This window comes from Etheostoma cragini, chromosome 5, assembly GCF_013103735.1.
Source record: "Etheostoma cragini isolate CJK2018 chromosome 5, CSU_Ecrag_1.0, whole genome shotgun sequence".
In the NCBI taxonomy this organism is placed as follows: domain Eukaryota; kingdom Metazoa; phylum Chordata; class Actinopteri; order Perciformes; family Percidae; genus Etheostoma; species Etheostoma cragini.
This window is the reverse complement of record NC_048411.1, coordinates 488,658-510,763: the sequence shown is the minus strand read 5'-3', so window position 1 is coordinate 510,763 and position 22,106 is coordinate 488,658. Positions and strand designations below refer to the sequence as shown.

At 43.9% G+C, this 22,106-nt stretch overlaps 1 protein-coding gene across 6 annotated transcripts in view; it reads left to right on the top strand.

Annotated features, from left to right (window-relative positions):
- Positions 1-19,405, top strand: part of tet3 (tet methylcytosine dioxygenase 3) — a 37,632-nt gene extending 18,227 nt beyond the window's left edge. For all 6 annotated transcript variants that reach the window (XM_034873064.1, XM_034873062.1, XM_034873060.1 and 3 more), the window contains 9 exons: positions 3,910-6,814; positions 10,907-10,997; positions 13,340-13,433; positions 14,502-14,710; positions 15,426-15,576; positions 15,742-15,831; positions 16,078-16,215; positions 16,380-16,734; positions 16,989-19,405. In XM_034873064.1, the coding sequence (XP_034728955.1) occupies positions 3,910-6,814; positions 10,907-10,997; positions 13,340-13,433; positions 14,502-14,710; positions 15,426-15,576; positions 15,742-15,831; positions 16,078-16,215; positions 16,380-16,734; positions 16,989-18,769 (5,814 nt within the window). In that variant the 3' untranslated portion in view covers positions 18,770-19,405. The remainder of the gene's footprint in view (positions 1-3,909; positions 6,815-10,906; positions 10,998-13,339; positions 13,434-14,501; positions 14,711-15,425; positions 15,577-15,741; positions 15,832-16,077; positions 16,216-16,379; positions 16,735-16,988) is intronic.
- Positions 19,406-22,106: the final 2,701 nt, after the last annotated feature.

The following is a 22,106-nucleotide window of genomic DNA, read 5'->3' as shown; positions in this document are numbered from 1 at the left end:
GTATCTGGGACTTAGGTTCAGCTGTCTACTCAGAAGCTGATCTTAACCCCCTCGCCACCACTAGTATCTTTACAGGCTTTGTTTCCTCCCGCTAGTTACTGCATTGTCAGTGTTAAACAGCCGTTGCTTTGCTCTCACACGGAGATGTAAACGCTTATCTTGTTTAAAGGGCTTCTAGACCCAAGTGGTCCGGTCTACCAGGTTTTGCAAGATCTAAGCCGGTTAGGTGTGTTTTTGGATGCACTTCTTGGTGTGTGAAAATCATATACAAATGTGTTTGTGTGTGAAATGGAGTGACACAGTTATAAGACAGAGATAAACTCCTGGCAAGCAAGTAGGTTCTATCACGGTGTAAATATTTGTCTAAGCACGTGGTCTGTACAGTCCAAGGCACCCGCATAGGTGTAAAGCGTTCTGGGTGTCAGCGTAGCATTTCCATCCTGGACCGGCATGTAGACTCGCTAAAAAAGTCAATCAAGGTTGATCAAACCACCGATCGTCCAAGGATTCAAAGAGCTGTTGTTGTGTGCTGTGCAGTATTTGTTATCACAACTGGCAAAGCAAAGAGTAAAGTCCATGTGTTCTAAGTGTGCAGATTGAGGTGCTTTAAACCCATGTCACGTGTGTGGCAGTGTTTTGTGTATGGAACTGTGAGAAAAAGAGGAAAAGAGAGTGTCAATGTGATGTGGGTTATTGTAATGTTGTGTTGTGCAGCGTTGCAGTCACTGTTGTGTTTCAACACACTGCAGTTCTCATAACTGCTGTGCACTGCCCCCCCCCCCCTCCCCCCTTCCTCTTTCCCGTCCGATTCACTGATAGTGCAGACATGGGGCCTCTCACGTATTACATGCCGGCTGTTCACTGCCACCCCCACCTCCCCATCCAACCCACATCATCTCTCACCAATACTACTGCCACCCTCTGGGACCCCCAACAGGCACCCAGCGCAGAAGGTGGATTCAAAAGACCAGAGCCTACTGCCTGTCCAGTAATTAGCCACTTCAAAGGCTCAAGTTTATAATATTCAAATGATGGGGAAGCTGGACGTCAGGCTCACTTCTCCTGTCATACACTGAGGGTTCTACAAACAGAAGCCATTTTCTTTCTTTTTTGAATCTCCTGAATCAGAAACTAGTTCACATTTATGTTGGGGTTCAGTTTTTGTTGTGTCTTCTGTCAGGGCAGGATTGTACGTTGCAAACAGGATTTTGATGCATGGAAGTGTCGGTTACAGTGAAGGCTACTGTACAATGGAAAGCCTGCAGTCTGTTTAAAGTACACACATAGGTTGAAGACCTTGACACAAAAAAGGTTGTTAATACAGTGTTGTTGGCTTCTATCTTTGGGGCAAACACAACACAATTATTTACATAGTAAGTCTGCCGTTGTTTTCTTCTCACGTGCTATTAGATATGTTGGAATACACAGTTCAGCCACAACATGAACTCTGTCAATGATTTCTGAGCCAGCCCTTGGATTATCTTTGTTTGCTGTTCCTCTCTAGACTCATTTGATTATAATATATATGGGGCTAACCTAGGCTGAATACTGTTTGCAAGTACTATTTTAGGATTCAAGTGAATTTGAGCACCAAAATTGGCTTCAGCATATAATTCAAAATAAAAAATTCTGATAAGCGTCTAGAATCCTTGTTAGATTAGACTAGAATCAGATTAAACTGTGACATTTACTTTTTAATTGTCTGTTTTCTTCCACTACTGTAGCGAAACGTACGACCTGGTGCTTCAAGCTGACTTAAATTAACTGAATGCATTAAAATGTAATTTGACACAAGTCCAGGTGATGGGTTTGCAGTTTTCAGTGTAACTAGAGGTAACAGTCCCAATTCTGACTCTGAGAGGAAGTGAGATATATGGCTACGCTGATCAGCCCCTGATAAGGGTTACCAACTGTTTGAGAAGCTCTTTCAACTTACTACTTGTAACTCTTAGCCAACATGTTTTTAAATACTTCTACATTTCACAGTTTCTCACGCTGTATACTGGAATGCAGTGACTGCAAGGAATAGCAATAATAGCAATTCAAAAGAATATAGCATGTGTGCCTTCTAAAATACAGATACATTTACCTTGTTGCTTTTCCAGCCAAAGGTAGATTCAGTTATAGGACAGGTGGAAATATCAAGAACAGTCCGTTGTTGCTTATGTTATGCTAAATAAATCACTTATAGGAAAAACAGAAGCCTTTTTTACAGTAAGGTAAAGCAGTGTCACCCAAAGTGGGGACCAAGGATCCACAGGGGGTCTTGAGGGGCTTCCAGGTGGTACCCAGCAAAAGGGGAATAGATAATTTTCACTATAATTCCACCCATAATTGTGGATTGTTAGTCACTTTATGGGTCTTGACGTAAACCACTGCAGTAAATTACATCAGCCAAACTCCAAAGAACTCTTGTTTGTCTATCAAAAATACATATATTTGTTTGACAAATTGTATTTCTCAAGATTACACATTTTTCTTTTTTTTACTCGTTAGATCCCACCTGTGCAAGGTGGTTTGAACCAAATGATCACCTGATAGACATACATAGACTGACACATTGCCATTAATGGAGCCCTGTGTTGTCTTGTTAGTAGTTTATCTGTAATTCTGCCTAGCTTGCATGGTTTCTGGAATCACTTCTACAAAATGGTTCAAACTTTGAGTCCCCATTATTTCTCAGGAACATTCCTAACGATGTATTTGGAGTTTTCTTTCTCAGATATTCCCAAAAATGTTTGGGTCTTTTGACTAGTGAGGAAAGACGTGTCAAGTCAAGTCACTAAATATTTTCTTCACTTTCCTCACTGCATCAATGTTTCATGTGGCAAGAGTGTGAACCTTTAACATATAAAGAAATGTCACATTCATGCCCTTGCCGAATAAGTTCACACAATGCTGATTAAGCCTTCCATCACCAGGGATGGATCTTTCATAGTAAAGCATTGCTGCGTTAGTAAAGTAGATATACTTTATTAATATCGCAAGGGAAAATTCAATTCTATTTTTATGAATCTCACTGCTTTTCATAATCACGTTGGCAGAGTTTGTGTAATTACTCTCACTGTGTCCATACTCTAACACTAGACAGCCCATTCTGTCTGCATACACTGCTATATAGAAGTTGTCTTTCAAAGTTAAAATAGTAGCAATTGAAACAATTCTCCCCAAAGACCAACATAACCCAATTTTATCAGATTAGCAAATAACATTTCTTGATTTTTTTAACTACTAATCATGTTCTTGAAATAAAATATTAACTGTACAGTTGTACATTATACTCTCTTGATTCTTTTTTACTTTGTAGTTTTTAATAAATTATGAAAATAAACAGAATTGTATCTGTTATTACCTCACAGTAGTTTTGTGTGTTGTATTTAGTTCTCTTCAGTCCACAGTTTGAATTGTATGCTTCACCTCTACCACCCACAGAAGGGTGATCTGTTTAAACTATAACTGCCTGCTTTGCATTGCCCAGTTGATCTGGAGCACAGTGTCCATTTATGCACAACAGCAAAACTATATCACACATGACCTGTGACTTCATGTGTGACTGAAGCAAAAGTTAATGCAGTTTTCCATAGCCCTACTGACCTGACCCTGCACCACTGTATGCTCTGTAAGGGTGAAAGGTGGGAGGGAAACCCTTGATAAGAGCTGGGGAGAAGGGAATGGAGGGACTGATATTTCTTTGATGATTGTTAATTATCATTCTGTCATGTTATTCTAGGATACAGACAGAACATTTTCAATTTCATTTGTTCAATTAAACGATTATTCAACACACATAAGGTGATTATTCAAAGTCATGCCTAATCTACAGTGTATAATGTTTTACAAATTACTGCTGGATTTCTTGTATACTTATAATTTTACTGACCTCTCTCCATGTCCATCTATGTCTTTCAGACTGTCCACAAAGTCACTTTAGTGGATGGCCCCAGAAGTGGAGGCCAGATGGAAATTGGGTCACATGACCGCCTCCAGGAAGGCGCGCTGAGCCTGGAACTGACCAATGGGGTGAATCGCTACCCTAATGATGATACAACATCTATGGAAAAAGAGCAGCAGAGGGCAGGAAGTGTGCCGCCAAGGCAGTGCTGGGTGTCAGGACCTGGCAACGTCAGTGACACCCAACAACCGCAACCATGTTGGAACAGCAGCAGTGGTACCCCAGGTGAACCCGTCCACCACGCAGATATGGAGGATGCCCACAATCTGGTGGCTTTTTCTGCTATTGCTGGCTCCTTGCCTCGTTCTTCCTCCTCTTCCAGCCCCGTGCAGCCTAACACAGCCCAGCTGTATGAGAAGTTCACCAAGGAGATGGGTGCTGAGGGGGCTCAGGGCAAACTCTCTGCAGAAGCTCCTGAGGGAAGCTGCCAAACTCCAGAAGATCTGAACACTCTACAGACAGCACTGAGCCAAGCCAAACATGGACACAAGCCCCCTAACTGCAACTGTGATGGGCCTGACTGTCCAGACTATCTTGAGTGGCTGGAGAAGAAGATTAAGTTGGCAAACAATGAGGATCAAGGTGCCTGCAAGATGACTAATGTTCCCCCACACGTACAGCCTCACATACAGCAACCCCATTTGCAGCATCACCCTCAGCCGTACCCCCAGGTGAATGGTTGCCACCATCTGTCTGCTTCATACCCCCAGCAACAACAGGAAACTCAGGGCCCTCGCTTAGACCAAGTGCCCTGCTCCAAACCCCCAATTCCCTGCTCTCCCCAGGTGCTCTTCATAGCCAAGGAAAAGAACGTCAGTCTTCAGACAGCCATTGCCATAGAAGCCCTTACACAGTTATCTGGTACTGGTCCATTAGCTGCCGGTTCTCCAGGTCAAGATCCCTACAACAGTAACCTCTATCACCACCAACATACCCAGAATTTCCCATCTCAGCCCCCCAATGGCACCAGCTTGATCCCTTCCTCTCCCGGCAACCACTCATCTTCCTCACGCTCTCAATCCGTCCCTCCGGGACTGCACAACATTCAGCCGGCCCAAGTGTCCTGTGAGCACCATAGGCCCCAATCCCAGGGCCACCCACCCAATGTTTCCCCTCTCCAATCCTCTACCTCTCCCTTCCCGGGTCAGGGAAAACATCCAGGCTTCAGCCCTAATCCCCAGCAGTGGCAGCAGGGCTCAGGCAGAGGCTCTGAACAGAGGAACCCGTGGATGTGTATAAAGTCTGAGCCCCAGTCTCACTACGCTGCTGCACCTCACAGTAGCTCAGATCCCATGTCGGAGCTCAAACAGCTGCTTGGTGACACCAGTGGTAAGTTCAACAATGCCCATTTCAAGCTTCCGGTCACACAACAGATTAGCTTGAACCAGAACGGAGGTATCCAGGGCCAGAACAACCCTGCATTGGTCAGAATAAAGCAAGAACCAGAGGCTGGTGAGCATCTCCATCACACTGCCTCCATGGGACATTACGGCATGGCTAATGGTCAGCACTACCCGGGCACTCCCCTCTCTCCTGGCCAAGCAGCTATTAGCCACTCCACTCAGGCAGCTCTGCAACAGCACCTTCACTACAAGAGGAACCTTTTCTCTAACCACTCCCCTGGCTTTGGAGCACCAGGCCCTCATGCACCTCTAAAAAAATGGTGGCCACAGATGGAGGCAGAAGGTTTTTCACATCTGGCCATCAAACAGGAACCCAAGGAACCCAAAAGGAGAAAAAGCAGCCAAGGGTCTCCTGTCATAAAAGCTATGAGTGGGATGATTGGAGTCCCTCCCCTGCCTAAACCCAAACAGATAATCATTAAGAAGACCAAGCAGAAAGCCTCCATGCCAACCTTCCTGCCTCAGAATCAGATAACCGTACAAAAAACATCAGTCCTCATGATGGAGAGAGCCCTGACCCAGACCAGCCTGCAACCAGGTTCTCTCCCCTCTCTGCCCCTCCACAGTAACTCCACTCAGGCTGCTGCTGCAGGCCTTCCTGCCCCAGTCCAATCTCAGGTATCCATTTCCAACTACTCAATTATTCCCTCTTCCATTGTTTCTGCTTTGTCAGAAAACACTCCAGCCCTCATGGGCCCTCTGCCCCCACCAGTGGCCCCTCTAGCCAATGCTAAGTCAGAGGGAGTTGGCAGCTTTGCCTCCAGTAACACCAGCACCACCACACCTATGACCTCCACATCTTTATCCAGCACCTCACAATTACAAAGTGTCATCAACATAGACCCGAAGTACGAAGAACTTATCCGTCAGTTTGAGGCTGAATTTGGGGACTCAGCCCCAGATGTACCTTTCAGTCAGCCCATGGAGGAGACTGCTACAGGCCCTCAGCTGAGGAATCAGTCTCAAACCGGTCATCAGGACCTCAGTCCCACATCATCTTCCACCTCCCAGTCAGCTCCCTTAATTGTGTCCACTCAAGCCAGCTCAATACCTAATCCAGATGATCAGGAGATGGTAGTCAGCAAGGATAAGTTAGGGCCCCAAAGTGAAGCATCCTTGAACCATGCATCCACAGAAATCCCTATGGGGAATGTTGCTCTGCATCATCAGGCCATTCTGGACAAGCAGCAGCAGACCAGTGTGCTAGAGGATACGTTCAGCGTGCCGTGCTCTCCTCTGCCCAAGCGTATGAAGATTGAAGCCTCGGGTGATATAGCAGTACTTTCCACTACATGCTATTCTGAAGAGGACACACCCACTAAGGACAGTCTGCCTTCTTCTCCGTCTCTAAGAGGATTCCTAGAGTCTCCTCTGCGCTACTTGGACACCCCTACCAAGACCGTACTGAGTACTCCTCCCAAGGATCTGCAGTCAGAGTTCCCCACCTGCACCTGTGTGGGTAAGTCAGTGTGTTGATGGTTGTGTGTATCCAGGGGGGGAGGTTGCTGCCCATCAACATACTGTATTTACATACTGTATAGCACTTTACACAAGTGTAAATAATAGTATTAATAATCAAACAAATATCACACCACTCCAAACATTTTACATTCATCTCTCAGTGGAGATGCATTAAAGTAAGTCTGTAAGTAAAGTCAATCTGACCAATGTTAGACAGGAAAGGCTTTTCCTTGACGTGCCTTAAAGCAACAAGGGAGCATGTATATTCTGCAAGTAGGACTCTTTTGGGAAACATGTTCTAAATCTAAAAATGATCAAGTTTTGTTTTACCAATTGAGCTAAACATTACTATATCTATAGTTCTGTTGGTGCTTTACTCTACTTATTTAACTACCCAGGTTCACTACTATGCTTTTCAGTCCCCCTCTGCTTTAGCTTCTCTGTCTGGATGCTTGTTGAGTGTATCTAAGAATGTGTGTGTTGCCAGGGTGGGTGGCTGCAACCATCCAGACTGCGACGTTGTGTGGCACTAAAGGCAGCAGGCAGGAACAATAGCAGTGGTGGCAGAAGGAGCCTTCTGTGTGGGTTTGGGTCTGGTAGGCAAGCAGAACAGAGCCTTTGTTAGACAGAAAGAGCTTTACTCCCATAGTTTGGGTATTACCCCACTCAGGTTATTTGGTTACAGCGGAGTCGGTGGTCCTATACTAGAAATATATGGAAATGTATTGATCATACTATATGCCACATACTTAAAATATACAAGACAATAGCAGGTAGACAAATTTAGCAGATGCGCCCTTCAATATATCCACATTATTATGGTGTAAACGATTGAGTCTTCATTAGTTAAAAAGACACAAACTGTCTGTCCATTAAATTATTAATTAATGACTCAGTAAATATTATTATGATAGTTATAGGGGTAATAACTGAATAATAAAAGAAGCTATAGAGAAATCACCCCCATTTTCTTTCAGTTACTGAGTTGTAAGTGTAGGCCTATGAAGGGTTAAGGCCTGGTAAGTAGACCATTGCTGTCCCTAAACATTGAAGAGGGTGAACAGCAGGGGGAGAGCAGCTGCAGTGAAACACTTGCTAGCTGTGTTGTTACTAAGCAGACAATAAGTCTTTATAGTAAAGCCTGGTTACACACTGCCCTCTCAACTCCCTGTAGCATAACACTGCACTGGAATGAGACTGCCTCCATCCCACACAGATACAGTATACAGCCATGATGTGCACAGTAAACACACAACCAATTTCCATGCAAGAATTTAATGTGACTCCTCCACTTCCTGCCCTGAGCCACACCCTGGTGCCTCCCTGCACCAACAGGGGAATGTGACCTCACATGCCTCTGAACCAGAGACACACACACACAACACTTTATTTTAGATTTTAATTTTTTTTTAACCTTTATTAAACCAGGAAGGCCATTAAGAACAAGTTCTCCTTTGCAAAGACAACCTGGCCAAGAAAAGCATAAGCATGCAGGACAACATAAAGTTTCAAATTCAATACAATACAGGAATACAGAATACAATAGTCCACATAAAGTGCAGATTAAGTAGGTATTACAAAGCCGGTGGAAAGTGAGGTGTAAGTAAGGCGAAGGATATGTGAAAGTGATATGGTAATAACACAATATAAATGAATAGACTGACTGTGTGTCCAAACTTTACATATTCAGCTGATTTTGTAAAGCATTTGCATTTAGAGCATTTAGCTAATGTTGTTAACCAGAGTGTGTGCTACACTATGATAAATAAGTGTTGTTTACAGAAGCAAGAGCAACAACGTATTAGTTGCCATACAAGTGAGCTTTTACAGAGCTTGGTAATGCAAAGTCCATTAGAGGCATTTAATGGAGGATACATTCAGCTGCACAGTATCACACAGATTAGCATTAGGATATGCTTTACAACCACAGGACAATGGTCAAATGCAGTCACACACACACACACACACACACACACACACACTCACTCAATCATACACAACATAAACACAGATGTGCACAGTGCTCACATAGAAACACCCTTACTCCCTCAAAACACTCCCACAAACCAAGTCATTCATCAGTACCTCAAAAAGCTTCAGCTTGCCAAAGTGTGTCCACACTCGCACCACACCCTGCAGTGTGTTCCTGTGTGTTTGTGTGAAATGGATGTTGCAATCAGTTGCACGGTCTCATGCTTCTCATAGATGATTTAACCGCAGCTACAAAGAGGCTTTGGTTTGTCTAAAAATACATCAACATTTTTTTGTTTAATTCTTTTTTTGTTTGTTTTTGTTTTACATAACTCTACAACAACGAGATGTGTTTATATACAAAGCCGCTCCTTTTTCTTTACTGAAGTAAAAAGACTTTTACTGTGAAATCTTTTTAACTTGAGTGAAACAATTACTTAGTTGATGAGGAAAAACTCAATTTTCTTAATTTGTGAACAAGGATTTGAGGTTGAGATATTATTTTTGGATCAATGTGATGTGCAAAAACATTTAAAAAAGCCTGTGTAGTATCACCGCTAGAATCTGGTAAAGCTACTGATAATATTGGTGTAAAAAGGATGTCTAATATGTAATGCAGAAGCCTATTTTCAAATCATCTCTCTGGTGTTGTACTATAAATTAATAAGCGATTGTAAGAGACATATCCATGAAAACAGTACATGATGATGGCTGTGACCATAGCTCCTGCTGCCCTCGTATTTTGTTTAAATCAAGCAACAAAACATGCTAGTAGTGAGCAGTCTTGTTTAAAATATTTGAATGCAATGCCTGAGTAAAAGTACAAGTATGTTACCAGAAAATCACTTTGGTTGAAGTTAAAGTCACCTTTAAGAATATTACTTGAGTAAAAGTCTCAGAGTATCAGATAAGTCATTTCTGATATTAAATATACTAAATTATTAGAAGGAAAAGATATTGTAAATGCGTTATTGTGGCTATCTTATAGTACTCTCACTAGGAAGGTCTCATTAGTCCACACAGCATTCCAGGATGAGAGAAAAATATGCTCTGGTCTTTTTGCATTTCTTTAAACCAATCACAATCGTCTTGGATGGAACTAAGTGCTGCATGGATCCCCAAAATAGCCTCTGAAAGGAACTTGTTTTGGTGGAACGTGTACGTTCAAAAGTGGTTTTAGTCGTGCAACAGAGAGCTCCGATTGGACAAATCTAGTCAGGTCTAGCTAGCTGTATGGATTTACCCTGCAGAGATCTGAGGACCAGGTAACCATAGTCCTCAGACTGGACAGATAGTCTAGCTAGCTGTATGGATTTACCCTGCAGAGATCCGAGGACCAGGTAACCATAGTCCTCAGATTGGACAGATAGTCTAGCTAGCTGTCTGGATTTACCCTGCAGAGACCTGAGGACCAGGTAACCATAGTCCTCAGATTGGACAGATAGTCTAGCTAGCTGTCTGGATTTACCCTGCAGAGATCTGAGGACCAGGTAACCATAGTCCTCAGATTGGACAGATAGTCTAGCTAGCTGTCTGGATTTACCCTGCAGAGATCCGAGGACCAGGCAGAAATCCACCTGAGGTTAGAATTACAACACAAATGAAGCGTTAGGTAACGCATATCCGGCAAAATAAAAGGTCATACAACTGAATTTCTGGCTTGAACAGGGCAATCCCATAAAAGTTAAAGTTCCTAGAAACATAAAGAACAAAGTAAAGTACAGATACGGGACAATTCTACTTAAATACAGTAACAGTATTACAGTAACAATAAGTATTTGTGCTGAAAGTGAGCCAGATTGCATTACTTTCTCTCTGAGTGTTTGATAAGGAAATTGTAAAGTTAATCATAAAGTAGTATACATGTAATACTAATGCTTATATTATCTCATTATAGAACAACCTGACTAATTTTTATATTTAGATATACTCAATCATAACAGGTGGTTATAATACACAACACAACTTGAGTAAGAGATTGATGCATTTTCATCCCCAATTGTGATCCATTGTATATTGTGAATAATTGAAATGAACATTTGTGGAGTGTGAAACTTGCCATAGTGTTTTTTCTGTTCCAGTTATGTGATGTTTCCTCACCTGCTGTCTCTTTTTCTAGAGCAAATCGTGGAGAAAGACGAAGGGCCCTACTACAACCACCTGGGATCTGGACCTACTGTAGCCTCTATACGAACCCTGATGGAGACAAGGTGAGTCTTTTTCTCCTCTCCTCTCCTCTCTTCTCCTCTCCTCACCTCTCCTTTCCTCTCCTCTCCTCTACTCTCTTTCTCCCACATGCTCTTGCCCTCTCTGTCTCTCCGTCCTCCTCCTCTCTCTCTCCCGCTTCCCTCCTCCTCACAGTTTGTCCTTAGGGAATCCGTGACCCAGAATTCAGTAGGAGAAACGGGACTTATCAGCATCGTCAGCATATCGGAGGCAAAAGCACAAGGGTAGCAGTTGATGATAGCTTAGAATGAGAGGAATAAGGGAGGATATAAATCAAATAACAGAGAGAAAGAAGGAAAAAAATTACTGTAAGAGAGAGGAAGGGGGGAAAGAGGAGGGATATTAGGTTTGTTGGAAAGTATGATTGGAAATAATGCTTTATTTGTGCTCCAATATCAAGTTCAGTTATTGTTACTAGTAACAGTCCTCCTTATTAATTAAGGTGAAATTACAGTGAACAAGTAATCTCACTGTCAAATTAAAGGTAGAAATCTATCTGCTATGTTTATTTTAATGTGGCAACAGATGCCATTAAGCTTTAACCATCTGGACTCTGATGTAACCCATGTCCCAATCATAGTACTATCTAGACAGCCTTGATAATAAACAACTTGAAAATAAAAAGACAGATTGAGTTTGGTCTTTTGATCTTCATAGGATTCATATTTATTCAATTTAGCAAGGAACAGCTCCTCAGCTGGTGATTTTAATAACCAAAGTGCAGCCTCTTTAAGTCATTGTAATCAGTCAACTGTTTTTAAGGAATGAAGAGTTGCTATAGTTTCATAGCTTGGTTAACACATTATGACAATGGCTTGTGGTGTCTGTTATTTGTAACCTCAGAATGCAGAAAAAAAACATGTACTCGGTATAACCCTCTATAACCGGATGACACATTGTGTTATGCTTTAAGGAAACGTACTGGGCACACATTTGGTTACACATGGTTATTCACAGAGAGGCCGGATTTCAATAGGACCTATGTGCCATTAGTCTCTGGAGAGCACAGGGTGATGGAGGGGGGTTGTTTGACCAGGGACCTGTTTTTGTTTGAGAGATGACATAAGACGTTAAGGCCCCAATGTCCCTATAGCTGACCTTTGACCCACCCCTGACTCCAGCAGGCCACCCCTGTGGTGACAGAGCCCACTCCCCTCCCACTCTCGGAGCCACCTAGGGCTGGTTCCTATTCAGGAGGAGCCCCTTATATTCACTGCCACACCAAATCTGCATAGGCCTGAAGTTTTCATCACAATGGCAGGTATCAAGCAGGCAGGCAACCTGATCTGAGCTGACAAGTTCTGATGACCCATCCCTATGCGACGCAACCTTTGGAGCCCTCCCCCCCCTTCAAACACACACACACACACACACACACACACACACACACATACACACACACACAGACAGACCTGCGGAAATACAACAATGAACAATTTGGACTACTTTTAGGAAATCTCTCAACACCGGAGCACACAAAACAAATAGAAACTGATTTTTTTGGACACAAAATAAGGCATTTATGCACTTATTTGGTCACAAACACCTGAACAGAACATTTTCAAGAGAAGACCCTCTGACTGGCGTTGTGTGGAGGCTAGTGGGTTCTGGTTTGCTCTGCCATGCTTGTGTGAATCTCAGCAGAGCCTTGTGAACACTCCTCACCAGCCTGTACTGCTGAGGTTGGCCCGTCTATGTCAGGTTGGTAATAGACGGATACTACTCTCACAGCCTACAAAATAACAGATTTAGAGCTACATAAGCAAAACAATAAGTAGCATAAAACCTAAAAATGAGGTGTTCAATGTTTAACTCATTGATTAACCTCTGAAAAACTGCATTATGTCTCCTACTACAGCTATTACTATTATTGAGTGGCACTAGTCGACCTTTAACAGTAACCATTTGGCCAGCTGAGCAAATCTAATCTGAGCTGTAAGATTGTTCAACTCAGTCCCACACCTCGCAGTGTTTTTTCATGTTAAGCAGTAGACGGATTCGTTACACAGAAATGTAGCCTGTATATTAATGTTTTTTTGGATTGTGAATACAAGCACAAAACACACATCCATATTGCTGGTCAACTGGCTGTCAGCTCTACTTTCATCACAAGAAATGATGCAAAGCATTTGATTGAGCAAACTGTTGGAGGTTGGCTTGGTGGCCCTTGGGGCCTAAACCCCCTTAGGTTTAGGCCACTTGAGTGTCACCTTGGTTTATCAGGGCCCTACAGATAGGCATCAGGGCTATCTGATCTGAAGAGTAGCTATTCTGTGTTCAAGTGGATGAACTTTAAAATAATTAAATTGTTTCTCCTCCTGTGTAGGTATGGAGAGAAGGGGGATGCCATCCGAGTTGAGAAGGTGGTGTACACAGGCAGAGAGGGGAAAAGCTCACAAGGATGTCCTATTGCTAAGTGGGTAAGTAGCATTGCATCACATCTGCCATGTGTTTGAAGTTTTGAAAGAGCCTTAAATTACAGAACTTTTACCATACGTGACTGCAGTGGGATAAGAAGCAATAGTCTTTTGAGACTTGGTATTGTCACAGTCTCAAAGTTGTTCTTTGATTGAGTTTACGTTGTAAAATAAAGGGCCCATGACTCTTAAAAGATAACATTTTGACAGGCTTTCAATAACTCAGTCAAACCCTGATTGTGTTTAAGTGATAGACAGAAAAAAAAACGTTTTTAGACTTGCGTCCCACCTGTCAACAACAGCCAATCAACAACAGATTTATGCCTGTGTGTGTACAATGAGAGGTCCTGGAGAGACACCAAGCCAAGTTTGTCACCCACAGTGAGTAAATAAATATAAGGTGTCACTCTGTGACAACTGCCTAGCCTCCCTTCCGGTGTCACCCCTGACACATCCTGCTAATGACTTTATGGATTCAAAACAGCCACCCTACTGAGGGAGGGTGAGTGTGGGTGGGTTGGAGATAATAAAAGTGAAAGAGAGCAGGCTTGACCATATCAATAGCCATTTATCTTTACTAATAGAAAAAAAGCTGCAAGGAATGAATTATTAAGATTTTAAGAAGCCAAATGTTCACTATTTAAAGTCTTTGTCCACACGTATATTTTATAGTATAATACTCTCTAGCAATAGGTATGTACCCTTTAGCATCATGAGCAGATTTAGGATTGGTATCCAGTCACCACAGCAGGTCAGATTTCAGTACAAGTATCAACTATCCTTCCAAAATGCAGAGACATCAACTGTTTCTTACTGTGTCTTGTTCAGTAAAAAAAAGCATTGGACATCTAAATGTGCCTGCTTGAAGGCAAACATTTTTATTTCTAACAATTTCAGTTACTACAGAATTAGATAATAGAACATGTGGCAGCATTTTATTTTATTTTTGAGTATTGTGAATCAAAATTACAATAGTGGAACTTAGTGAGCATAAATGAAGGCATTGCTGGTAAAAAGCCAGGGTGTTCACCTCCACTGGATAAAATAATGATAAGTTCTTTTTCCTGTCAGGTGATCCGTCGTAGCAGCGAGACAGAGAAGCTGCTGTGTCTGGTGCGTCAGCGTGCAGGCCACCACTGTGCCAACGCTGTCATCATCATCCTCATTATGGCCTGGGAAGGTGTCCCAAGGGCCCTGGCTGACAAGCTGTACAGTGATCTCAGTGTCACCCTCACCAAATATGGCAACCCCACCAGCCGACGCTGTGGCCTCAATGATGAGTGAGTAGCTGATGGGATCTTTGACACTGATTCTAACATACAAGTTTGTGGATGTGCAGAGATCAGACAGTTTGTAGGATTTCAGTATTGTATTGTAAATTGAAAGTATTTTTGTATGCATTGTACAGAGTGTCCAAGTCAGACATCCCCCTCCCACAATTAGCTATGAATGGATGTTGACACACCCTTGTTTAACCTGGTTCAGACATAGCCAGCATTCACTATCTGGGTTTAGAAAACAAGTCTTCCCCTCCTAGCAGCCTCCGAGTTATTACGCTAGTTAGATACTTAAACTATATTAACCTATTAACCAATCGCATGTGAGTAGGTTAAATGTTATCTGTCTGTGCTACACATATATAAATGTAAGATAAAGTAAAAAGATATTTGTTTAATGACAATTCTAAGAAGACCAAGCTTCTATTGAAATATGAGGTTTCTCCCATTTTTATATCCCACTGAACCCAGTTATAATATTGTGTACACATAGGGCGGCCTGTAACTCACTCAGTTAGTGCGCTCGCCCCATGTTGGCTAAGTCCTGCAGCGGACCTTTGCTGCTTGTCATCCCCCATCTTTCTCCCCCTTTCACGTCTTTCCACTATCTCTCTATCTAATAAAGGGAGAAAAAAAAAAATAATAATAATATAGTGTACACCTGATGCACATCATTCACACATGAAGCTGAGAACGTGCTCAATGTCTCCCCCTGCAGTCGTACCTGTGCATGTCAAGGCAAGGACAGTGAAACTTGTGGTGCTTCCTTCTCCTTTGGCTGCTCCTGGAGTATGTACTTTAACGGCTGTAAGTACGCCCGAAGCAAAATACCGCGCAAGTTCAGGCTACAAGGAGATCGCCCTGAAGAGGTACCCATCACATAAAAGCCACATGTTGTTTAGAACTATACTAAGAGAATAATAAGAATATAAGAATATTGAATTAGTCGGGTTCTTGTCAATTTAAGATACGGTTTTATAGCTCTGTGGCTTTGTGTTTTGTTTCGACCTGTGATTTATGTGTGTTCTCAACAGGAGGACAAACTCAGGGATAACTTCCAGCATCTGGCAACTGAGGTGGCTCCTTTGTACAAGCAGCTGGCCCCACAGGCCTTCAGCAACCAGGTTTGTTGAAAGGCAAAGGCAAATACCCATACCAGTCTATGGGTCGTCCCCACTAACTATGTTTGTTATCTTCCTCACGCACAATGAGTACTGTACACCAGAACATTCAGACATTGGCTGTCAAATAATAACCCTCTTTGCTTCTTTGCACAAGGACTGAGAAACAGAAAATAATCTACTGACATGGACGGATTTGACTTATAAAAGTTATTTTGTAACTAAAATGTTGAATGTCCTCTTCCTCAGTGCCAGACAGAGTCGAAGGCTCCAGACTGCAGGCTGGGCTTGAAGGAAGGCCGCCCGTTCTCTGGAGTCACTGCTTGCATGGACTTCTGTGCCCACGCTCACAAGGACCAGCACAACCTCTACAATGGTTGCACAGTGGTAAGATCACTCACCATACTCTTAAATTTGGGTTTTGGGTGTTTTGTAGGAGTGAATAAATTATATACTGTTCTTTTTGTGAATAAGTAAAATAAAAAGTGTTGATGTTTTGTACCTTGACACAGTTCACGTTTAATCTTGCTCTCCCACTCTTTCTCTGTTAGGTGTGTACTTTAACTAAGGAGGACAACCGTTCGGTGAAGGGGATCCCTGAGGATGAGCAGCTCCATGTGTTGCCTCTTTACAGGATCTCCCAGACTGATGAGTTTGGCAGTGAAGAGGCCCAGCGTCTCAAGATGCAGACGGGGGCCATCCATGTGCTTCAGGCTTTCCGCCGTGAGGTACGCAAGTTGCCTGAACCTGCCAAGTCCTGCCGACAGCGCCGACTGGAGGCCAAAAAGGCCAACTCAGAGAAGAAGAAAAATAAACTCATGCAGCAGGCAGGGGAGACACCAGAGAAAAGAGTGGTCAAGGCTGAGGTCTGCATCACTGGTTCCCCTCAACCCCCAGGCAATAAAGGTTAGTCGTTTGTTTATGCATCACTCATAATGTACTTCGATTGTGTCCAACAGATGTCCAGACTGTAAGGCACATTATTTTAAATTACTCTACTTGGGGCCTTGTTAGGTATCTTAAAATGCATTTACTCTAACCCTAATCTGCAAGCAGAGTGTAAGATAACTCAAATAAATCAGAAAACATAAACATTTAAAAACAATAATGCATTTAAAGTTTAGTATGTAATTTACCTTTCCTTTGTTTTAAACATTCAGCAATTATAAAACAGGAAGTGAAGCCTAATATCAAGAAGGAGCCCTTCAATGGATCAATAGATAGATACCCTGTGCAGGCAACAGACCCGTTCAACAACATCTATCCACACCCTGCCTACTATGCAAGGGGAGGCCTCCCCCCAACTGGCCAGCCCTCTGCACCAGATGCGGTAAACGGTTACCACCACAATCTGCCCACAATGCACTATGGCTACTACAACTATCCACCCAATGCACTTTTCCCCCCTAAGCTGAGGACCTACGAGGGTCGAAATGGCTCTTTGCCCAAAGCAGGCAGCAAGGCCGTCCAGGTAGACACCAAGCCTGATATTCAGAGCCTTCAGGCCAAACTGGCCCAGTCCTACCCCACCCACCCAGAGCAAGCCAACCAAGCCCACCACAGCGCTTACACCCAGCCTGCAGACTTCAACCAGTCCCGTTCTTCTTCTGTCTGCTCTGAATCCTCCAACCGAGGCACTCCAGTTATCAAACAGGAGCCTATGGATGTAACAGTCTATGAAGGCACAATGCAGAGCCAGGCTGGTGTCAGCACACCTAGCACCACCCCCAAGCCTGCAGCCTGGCCCGGGCACAAGCTTAATGGAAGTATCGTAACTAAACTAAGTCCTGAAGCTTCGTTGTTGAACCCTGACAAACAGCAGTTTAACCAGCATCCCCAGCAGCAACAGCCCTCTCCCTACCCCCAGCAGTGGACACACCTTGGCTCAAATGCCCTGATGGTTTCCCCTGCCCCATCGCCATCACTCAAGGTACCTCCCTCTCCATCTCCGTCCCCTCACCTAGTCACAGCGTTCCCAGGTAACATACACCAAGGGTCCACACACCCTGCCAACCCACACCCAAGCACCCCTCGCCCAGGGACACCACAGCCTGGGAGCTCTCACTCAGGCTTAGTTACACCACAGCCAGGAACCCCAGGCCCAGGAACCCCCAGGCACTGGGCCAGCCCTGGTCCTAGTCCTCAGCCGAATGCTTGGGCCATGGGGCCTATGGCATATAGCCCTGGTTTGAAGCACAACAATCCTGCAGGAGCCTACCCTGACAAGATCTGGTCCAAGACTGGGGAAAGTCGGTGTTCTACTCCCCTAGGGCTCCAAGAGAAGGCTTGGAAGTCTTGTGGAGGTTCATTGGCAGGCAGTACCCCGTCCCCTGCCCCTGAGGGTCGCCTCTTCCCTGATGCCCTGCAGCAGTCAGATCAGGCTTGCTGGAATCCTGGCCGGGCTGAGAGTGATGTTGAGAGCACCCAGGGCCGTGAGGAGGATGACGATGAGGTGTGGTCTGACAGCGAGCACAACTTCTTGGATCCCAACATTGGTGGGGTAGCGGTAGCACCCGCTCATGGCTCAATCCTGATTGAATGCGCCCGTCGGGAACTACATGCTACCACTCCTCTCAAAAAGCCTGATCGCTCTCACCCTACTCGCATCTCCCTGGTCTTCTACCAGCACAAGAACCTCAACCAGCCCATGCATGGCCTGGCTATATGGGAGGCCAAAATGAAGCTGCTGGCAGAGCGAGCGCTGCAGAGGCAGCAGGAAGCAGCGCTCCTTGGACTCTCCCAGGAGGACATCAAGGCCCTTGGGAAGAAACGCAAGTGGGGGGCTACGGTGGCAGGTGCCAGTCCTGGACCTGGACAATGTAAAGACAAGAGGGAGGGGCCAGTGACGCGGTTAGCCCCAACGTTCCACACCTCCTCTATGGTTACTGTGTCTCCCTATGCCTTCACTCGACTCACTGGGCCCTACAGCCACTTTGTCTGAGGTCAGACAGACACAAACTGATAGCTACAGAGTGGCGCAGTGGAGGGCTGGAGAGAGCGATGAGCAGGATGAATGTCTCTCAGCCGTCCCGCATGTCTGGCATCTCTCCATCCTGCCCCCTCCGCAGTCCACTTGGAGGAGGAGGGGACATTTTTATTGTTTTTTACCTCATGTCAGGCAGTGGTTTGGGCTTCAGACACACTGCCTGTGGTGCTCTTCCTCTCTCTTCCCTGGAGAGGAACTCCATTGCTTTTTCTTGTTCATAGAATTTTAATGATTCTAATTATTGCTATTATTATCAATATTATTATGATTGCTATTGTTACTGTCAATGTTGTTATTACAGGTATTATGATAATGAAGACTTGTTTGTTTTTTATTATTGCTGTTTTCATTAATGTTATTATTAATGATGTGATTGGTTTTGGTTATGTATTTTTTTTTTATCAATCAGTCTGAGTCAGTCTGACTCAGACAATTGCTTTTTCCATGTTTGGAAAATGTGTACCCCTTTTTTTGTTTTTATTTTCTTTGTTCTTGTCAATCTTCCAGCTGTACTTGGAGGAGGAGCCATTGTCTGCCTGACAAGACAGCAAATCAATGTTACAGTAATCATATGTACGTATATAAAAAAAAGCCTTTCCCGTAGTCTTGCCTTGGATATCTATCTCTATTTTGACATATACAGATATGTATCTTTGATTTTAAGGCAGTTTAGCCCCCCATAAAAGAGCATTACTTATTATTAACCTGGGCTCTATTTCCTAGTTTTGTGTTCAAAGGTACATTGCTGTGTAATGCCTCATTTCCACTGCATGGTTCGGCTCGACTCGACTTAACTTCATGTGTTTTTGGAACCAGGTGCTACTTCTCTTTTCACTGTGGATAGTCGTTAGTTTAGGCCAGATTCTCAGGCGGTTGCCATAACAACATTGCATGAAATTGCTGTGACATCCTCTTCCAGCAATACTCGCTGGATCTTTTCATCTGCAACATTCCTGCACTTTGTCAACTGTATGGTGTAGTGTTCAGCGTAGTGAACCTCGTAGTTTTTTTGCGGGCTGCCACCTTTTAACATGTGGGGCAAGTGAATAACAAGATTGCAGTCACGGTAACTTGGCTATTTTAAGATGGCAGGTTTGTGCAGGATGTCCCCTGTTACACTAGTGACAATTCTTTCTGACCAGTCAAAGATGTGCAGTGTTTAAACTCACTTTGAACCTCGGCCAAAGTGGTACCAGGTACTATCCACAGCTTTTGTTAATGGAAAACCCCAAAAGAGTAGAGCCGTGCCGTACCATGCAGTGGAAATGCAGCACAAAACACAAAGGACCGTAACACTGCACTGGAACCTGCCAAAATCCCTCATTCTATTTTATATTGTCTGGATCTTAGTATCTGCATCATTTGCGTTTTAGTGGGGGAAATCTGTGCAATTCAATCTCCCAGCATTATCTACAAATACAATATATTCTATTATTATCTACACAACTGGTATGAACAGAAAAAGGAGGAAGGAAGGACAGGGCTCCACCAAAGTCAGCTGTCAAAGCACTAAGCAGTGTATAGCAGAATCTCATCCGTTGTATTTGCACTGTACCTTTTTGATGTGACCACTGTAAGAGGTAGAACACATAAAAGGACTCTTTCAATTCTTTGATATTACATGAATACAGCTGAAGAGCACTGTTTGTTTTATGACAGTGCAGAGGCCCTAGAAGGCGTACACTGAATTTGAATGTTATAAACAAAACCGAGCATTATGATTCAAAACGTAGGTAAATAATGCCCAGATTAAAAGTAATTGCAATTGCTGTTTTAATCTCATTTGGAGAAAACGTTGCTGCTTCTCTTGTCGTTAGACGGCGTGCTCCTCCTCGTCTGCACCCCTCCAGCTTTTGACCGGTGCTCAATTTCCAGCTCTGATAGATTTCATGGCACTTGATGCTGTACTTAGGTGCTCTAACTTTAATCTGGCTCAACTAGTATTTGCAAGTGAATTTTGTTTTGCCCATGGTGGAGTAGCAGATGGGATTGGGGGGGATTTATTGCTTCAAGACATCGATGGAGGAATAAGTGATACTATTTGCAAATGCCATTTGACCCAGATCTGCCACAGGTGGCATACTTTATCTTACTATAACATTCAAGTAGGGATGAGCACCTCTGAGTATAAACTCTAGAGGGCAGCACTGACTTCCGTTTCAAAGTGGTGTGTACAAACAAACCTGCAAGCACTTGAGATCCATTCAGAAGCCAGAAGAGCCTTGCCCTGCTGCTTTAACCATCCATGGCCAGTAGAGGAGGATCTCGCAGCCTGTGTGCTGACCATGCATGGGACTCACCAAAGCAGCTCCAGGGAGAGTTCTTCTTTGTCCACTTGTGGCACAAATGTGATGAAGTCTGGAGAAGCTTTTGGGAAACCCAATCTTGGGTTTTAGCAGAAGTAAACAGTGTTGGGACAACAGTGCTTTTGGTGCTCCTACACACACACACACACACACACACACACACACACACTGGTGCTCTCCTATTACACTTGATTTACTGTGAAAGGGCCGCTCCTTCCTCTGCATGGTGCTGTCATCTTCGAGCAGAGGGAGGCGCTTCCTTCTGCAGGCATCTTGTCACCACAGCGCCAGTCAGTCAGAGTGGCCGCCCTGTGGTTGCAGCTCTGTCATCGGGCTCGACAGCTGGTTCATTTTGAGGTGCTTTTTGCAGTTTATTGGTGCAAAGTGGTTTGGTCTCAAACATAGTACACTGTACAGGGCAGAGAAATCCCCAGCATTCAGTGCATGTTCGTAACCCTTTCACAGAGCAGCAGTAGTACTGAAGGGAGACCTTGGAAAACGGAGCTTCTGGGAGTTGGCGCCAAATTCAAGTGCATTGAGTCAATGAATCTCTCACTTTGCATGCGTGTGTCTTAAAATGACTCAAACGCATGGGTGCGTGACAGAGAAAAGCCAAAGAGAGAGACTATTTGATAGCCTGGATAGCCTTTTTGTTTTTAGGCATTGTGACATGGTTTACTTGCAACATGTCGAAAATGAAAATGAGCGGCTAACAGCATTGAATACAGGCTGACTCCTGGCTGCTGGGGGATTGTTTGAGTCAAGGCCCTGGTCTTCTGTGAAAGACCCTGTTACCTCTCTCGAGGGTCTCCAGCTCTCTACCTCACGCTGTAGAGACACTGGTCACAATCACAACTTGCTACTGAGGGCAGAGAATCATACATATGTCCCTTTGTGTGCTCTAGATCTCCACACTCATTTTAACCTCCTTTTTTACTCTTATTTATTACTACACGGTGATGATGATGATGATAATGATTGTCTTT